The sequence below is a fragment of the Nicrophorus vespilloides genome, unplaced genomic scaffold (genome assembly GCF_001412225.1).
Source record: "Nicrophorus vespilloides isolate i.1.1-1 unplaced genomic scaffold, Nicve_v1.0, whole genome shotgun sequence".
In the NCBI taxonomy this organism is placed as follows: domain Eukaryota; kingdom Metazoa; phylum Arthropoda; class Insecta; order Coleoptera; family Silphidae; genus Nicrophorus; species Nicrophorus vespilloides.
In genome coordinates, this window is record NW_017097070.1 from 9,782 (window position 1) to 16,169 (window position 6,388).

The 6,388-nt window shown below is 36.4% G+C and overlaps 1 protein-coding gene across 1 annotated transcript in view; it reads left to right on the forward strand.

The window, feature by feature from the left end:
- Positions 1–3,279, forward strand: part of LOC108558805 — a 5,857-nt gene extending 2,578 nt beyond the window's left edge. Inside the window, exon 2 of the mRNA XM_017915836.1 lies at positions 3,084–3,279. Coding sequence (XP_017771325.1) covers positions 3,084–3,279 — 196 coding nt within the window. The remainder of the gene's footprint in view (positions 1–3,083) is intronic.
- The last annotated feature ends 3,109 nt before the right edge of the window (positions 3,280–6,388 follow it).

A 6,388-nucleotide genomic window follows, 5' to 3' on the forward strand; every position in this document is an offset into this window, starting at 1 on the left:
CGGTGAATGCTGTCGACATAAACAAGCCAATGATTGCGGTGCGTTTCAAATACAAAGCGAATGAAGGGGGGTAGCAGAAACGAGGCTACAATCGTGGATCTAGCCATGTTCTGGACGCATTGTTATGTGAATCGAAACAATACACATATCGGTTTCAATGTCAAAACATGAAACATTCCGGCCGAGCTTTTGGCTTTCCCTTTGACTCTACGAGTTCACTTTGATGATAAACGTCGCGTAAGAGTATTCTTTGATGACACATTGAGATGTTTCTAGTTTAATCATATTGATTACCTGCCAAATATCATAATCCATTTTTATTTAAGATAATTTTGGAGGATGTACAACGATGAAGTAATTGTATTTTGTGTTGTTCTTAGAAATACTGTGTGATAATTTTGAGACATCATCAATAAAGTGTAAAGAAAATATTGCAGGTTTTAATTAATAAAGTAATTAGTACAACAAGCTGCACGAATAACTATAAAGTAAGTCTTTTGTACGATTTCTCCATTATTTCGCATTCGTATGCTTTTTCGCGCGATTGACCCAGATTTATTGGGGGATGAATCGTTCAGGGGCAATTGATTTCCATTTATCTCTGTTAAAATCGCGAGGAATTCTTTGAAGGCGGTTTGATTTGGGCGGCCGCGACTAGTACGTCGTCGTCGACGCCGCCTCCTCCTTCTTACTTCAGAAAGTTAAGATTAATGGCAAGATTTGGCAGATTTTCGTGCAATAACTTACCATTAAGAACGTGTACACCGACGGTAGCGAAAGCCAAAGAGCCGACGGAGCAAGTGTAGTTGCCAGAATGGTCCCTGCGTAGTGGAGCCATGGTCAGAGTTGAGGTGGCCGTATCGGAGACGGCGGAGCTGTTGGAGCTGTGGACGAAGAAACGAACAAATTATTTGCGCAAATTCAACGCAAACCATCGTCTTTCGCACTCAATATTTTATTTTCGCGTACGTGTAATTGATTTCCCAAGTGTGAAGTCTGCAAATTCCTTCAATTTTCCGTGTTTTTTTTTCACTACCACCCGATCACTTTCGAGACGTCCATGTTCTCATCCTCGTGAGGGGATGATTTCTTTTTTTTTTCTAGACGCGCTTTTGGTTATACGAGATTCTTGGAGAGAAGCGGTGTATCCGCATTGGAAACGTATTATAGTATAAAACGAGATTTCGGATCGCGGTGGTAATGGGCGAAAAGGGCCATACGGAGACGCGCACACGCGCCTCCCAAAGTCATAATAAAATTGTCTCCGAGTGTACAACACAAATGCATTAGCATTAGCTGAAAGTTGTCGCCGGTATAATTTCCCTAGGTGGAACTTCTATCTGGCCTTCGACTTCAGTTTTTGTTGAGAAACTTTCGGAGCGAAAGCCGTGACAATTTTATGTCTGCTTTCCTGTACCTCTTTTTTTTTTCTTCTTCTTCTGTCACCTTGCCTCGCCTCATACCAATTAAGCCTTTCCCGAAAAATATGATTTCGTGTATTCATCAGGCCCCATTCATTTCAATTACCTAGCTCATTTCAATATAACTCACTCCCGCCCTAAGAGCTCCATCAGAACCTAATTAAAAGGCGCCTTTAACTTAACATTTTCATGATGATGAGAAATGCTTATGCCGTGTTCACACCTCCGCTATACCCAAGCTGTTGTTTTCTTTTCAACATTTTAAGACCCTTCAGAAGTATGAATTATGATGCAATTTTAACTACGATAATAATCCAAAATTTCCTCTATAATAATCTCTTACGTAACACCTTGACTAAATTACCTAAGTGTATATTAAAATATACAATTTATATGTTGAACATATTTTTTTTGTTAGAGGAAATTTTGGATTATTATCGTAGTTAAAATTGCATCATAATTCATACTTCTGAAGGGTCTTAAAATGTTGAAAAGAAAACCAAAATTATACATTACATAAGATAATCTTGGAAATACTTTCTCTTTTTATTTTATTATTTCGTAACAATTAGTGAAATATAAAGATTGATAAACAGTAAAATTATTTAATTTTCTGTAATTAACAATTAAAATTTATTTTTAATACTTTTTGACAACAATTTTTTTTTTATCCTAGGTTAATACAATTTTGAAATTTATTTATATCTTTAACAAAAAAAATATGTTCAACATATAAATTGTATATTTTAATATACACTTAGGTAATTTAGTCAAGGTGTTACGTAAGAGATTATTATAGAGGAAATTTTGGATTATTATCGTAGTTAAAATTGCATCATAATTCATACTTCTGAAGGGTCTTAAAATGTTGAAAAGAAAACAACAGCTTGGGTATAGCGGAGGTGTGAACACGGCATAAGCATTTCTCATCATCATGAAAATGTTAAGTTAAAGGTGCCTTTTAATTAGGTTCTGATGGAGCTCTTAGGGCGGGAGTGAGTTATATTGAAATGAGCTAGGTAATTGAAATGAATGGGGCCTGATGAATACACGAAATCATATTTTTCGGGAAAGGCTTAATTGGTATGAGGCGAGGCAAGGTGACAGAAGAAGAAGAAAAAAAAAAGAGGTACAGGAAAGCAGACATAAAATTGTCACGGCTTTCGCTCCGAAAGTTTCTCAACAAAAACTGAAGTCGAAGGCCAGATAGAAGTTCCACCTAGGGAAATTATACCGGCGACAACTTTCAGCTAATGCTAATGCATTTGTGTTGTACACTCGGAGACAATTTTATTATGACTATGGAAAGCGCGTGTGCGCGTCTCCGTATGGCCCTTTTCGCCCATTACCACCGCGATCCGAAATCTCCTTTTATACTATAATACGTTTCCAATGCGGATACACCGCTTCTCTCCAAGAATCTCGTATAACCAAAAGCGCGTCTAGAAAAAAAAAAGAAATCATCCCCTCACGAGGATGAGAACATGGACGTCTCGAAAGTGATCGGGTGGTAGTGAAAAAAAAACACGGAAAATTGAAGGAATTTGCAGACTTCACACTTGGGAAATCAATTACACGTACGCGAAAATAAAATATTGAGTGCGAAAGACGATGGTTTGCGTTGAATTTGCGCAAATAATTTGTTCGTTTCTTCGTCCACAGCTCCAACAGCTCCGCCGTCTCTGATACGGCCACCTCAACTCTGACCATGGCTCCACTACGCAGGGACCATTCTGGCAACTACACTTGCTCCGTCGGCTCTTTGGCTTTCGCTACCGTCGGTGTACACGTTCTTAATGGTAAGTTATTGCACGAAAATCTGCCAAATCTTACCATTAATCTTAACTTTCTGAAGTAAGAAGGAGGAGGCGGCGTCGACGACGACGTACTAGTCGCGGCCGCCCAAATCAAACCGCCTTCAAAGAATTCCTCGCGATTTTAACAGAGATAAATGGAAATCAATTGCCCCTGAACGATTCATCCCCCAATAAATCTGGGTCAATCGCGCGAAAAAGCATACGAATGCGAAATAATGGAGAAATCGTACAAAAGACTTACTTTATAGTTATTCGTGCAGCTTGTTGTACTAATTACTTTATTAATTAAAACCTGCAATATTTTCTTTACACTTTATTGATGATGTCTCAAAATTATCACACAGTATTTCTAAGAACAACACAAAATACAATTACTTCATCGTTGTACATCCTCCAAAATTATCTTAAATAAAAATGGATTATGATATTTGGCAGGTAATCAATATGATTAAACTAGAAACATCTCAATGTGTCATCAAAGAATACTCTTACGCGACGTTTATCATCAAAGTGAACTCGTAGAGTCAAAGGGAAAGCCAAAAGCTCGGCCGGAATGTTTCATGTTTTGACATTGAAACCGATATGTGTATTGTTTCGATTCACATAACAATGCGTCCAGAACATGGCTAGATCCACGATTGTAGCCTCGTTTCTGCTACCCCCCTTCATTCGCTTTGTATTTGAAACGCACCGCAATCATTGGCTTGTTTATGTCGACAGCATTCACCGACATATATGAACGCGGAACAGAAACGTACAAAAGCGGACAATAAAATATAAAAGTGTCGACAGAAGACGTTACGTAAGCGCCGAAATTAGGCAATTACGCTTAATGCACGTCGGCAAACTTTGCGAGCATATAATTTCCGCGTATTCCGATCTGTGCTTCACAACCGCCCTTAATGTTTCCTCCCCTTCGTTTCGCAGCAGACCCAAAGATAACCTTATCATTTATTTTCTAAATAACCCTGCAATATTTATGCAAAACAATAACACCGTTCCGATTCGGCTCCGGAATTATATAACATTAAAACAAATAACCGAAAATAAAAGTAATAATGCAATATTAAAAAAAATACATTAAATTAACAAAATTATCATAGAATCTGGCGGATATATTTTTAAATATTCTTGAAATGTTGAAGGTCTTTAAAACAAATGACCAAATAGATGTGTTATACCAAAAAAATGCATTCCTTTTGGTACTCAAACAATTGTTCGGAGTATTTTAGGGATTTGTGCATCACAATTTTTGTGAAAAGCAAAAAACTGACGGGTTCGATAAAATTCTTTTAATTTGCATGTACCGTTTTATCTCGGCAACGTCAATCACAAAATCTCTCTCCGTGTTTTTGTTCCGTTCCTCTACGGAAATTCGGTTTGGCCACTTTTTGTCCGCCACCCCCGTTTCACCCGGTCTGTCATCTGGAATGCAAGCGACAATAAAAGTGAAACACTGCAGCAGCAGCAGCAGATGAAAAACAAAACAAAAAATGTACCCCGTAATTGACGATCTCCAACCGAGAATTTCACTGGAAACCGGGAATAATCAATCCCTTCAATAAATTCACACCTAACGTATTCGCGATTTCATCAAGTGAGGAAAATGAATTTATTATATACATATTTTATATTAAATTAACGTGGCTCCAAATGTAATGGGGCTACGGCGGCATTTTTTTTTTATACTCACAGGTTAACTATGTTTATTTGATGACGTAACCGTAAATTCCAAATGAAAATCGCACGATGCATAAATTTAAATAAATTCACATCAAGTAAGCGGAAGTTCTGAAAGGGAATAAAAACGAGAGGGTGGATAAGGTGATGTTCGGAGTATCCCTTTTTATTAGAGCTTTTGCCAAGAGGGAAGTTTTCGGGATGGAACACCTTCGTGTTTCCGTATGATGTATCTCCTCTGGCGCGAAAGATGCTCGAATTGGAACAGTAAATTGGGGACGTATTGTAAATAAAGTTTCGTCCTTTGCCCGGTTTTGATCCGTCAGCAAAGTATTAAAGCTTCGTGTGATGTGTTAATATGAGGATTTAACTGTAACAACAGCACAATTAACCGCTTTTGTTTATGTTATGCATTTTATAGTAAGACTAACAGCGTTTTATATTTTGTGTTAGAAAGTAATAAACTATAGATGTGGATGGTTAAGGTAGCGGGGATTGGGAGAAGGGCTTTGGAGGGACGTAATTCGGGGTGATTGAGCTGTTAGGTTTTATTGTCACAATAAAGCCCTCGGATTCGCTTTTCGTCCCTCCGGCGATTTGTTTCGCTAAAATAAATGCATCGATCCGAATGTGAATGCGTCGCTACAAAACGCCAAAAACCGCGATCCAATCTAGGACGACGCGATATTTATTACTGTCAATAATTTCCGTCCGTCCTCCCATCATCCCTCCAAAGATAACGATCCTGTCCATTAATGCTCCATAGGAATAATATAATTAATACGGGGTGGTTGCTGGTAATCAGATATGTATCGTGGACGTGCTTCCAGATAGATATATGGGTCTGAACATGCCGGTAGTAGCTCAGGATAATATTCATCAATACAACTTAGCCTAATAGATAATGCCGCAAAATAGACTTGAATCTCTACGATTTAATTACAATACCCGACCCCTTTCACAACCTAATTTCATTTAATTATAGCATATTATTTTTTACTATTATTACCACGATCCTTAAACCCTCTCATCTATTTACATACATTTAACTAAATCGATACAAATTTACAACTTATTCATAATATTATATTTCCATATAGAATCACTAAATAATAAAACATTTAATAAAACTTTATCAAAATATCTACATTTCAGTATTACGAAAATTAAATTATAATTTGTTCAAATTAATAAAAATTTAATTAACTTTTTATTATACGCATTTACAACAATTACAAAATTTTAAAAAATTTAATTAATTTTCAAATCTAATCCTTTTGCCCTATTATTATATAATTTTGATTTATAATTACTATTAAAATCCTGATTTCAATGTTAATATTGTCACATATTTTACATTTTAATTTGTTATAAATATTTCAAACGTTTCAATAGAAATTATTCATTTTGACTAGAATCATTGAATTATTGAATTGTTATAAATTTATTATTTAAAAAAAAAAAAAAAAC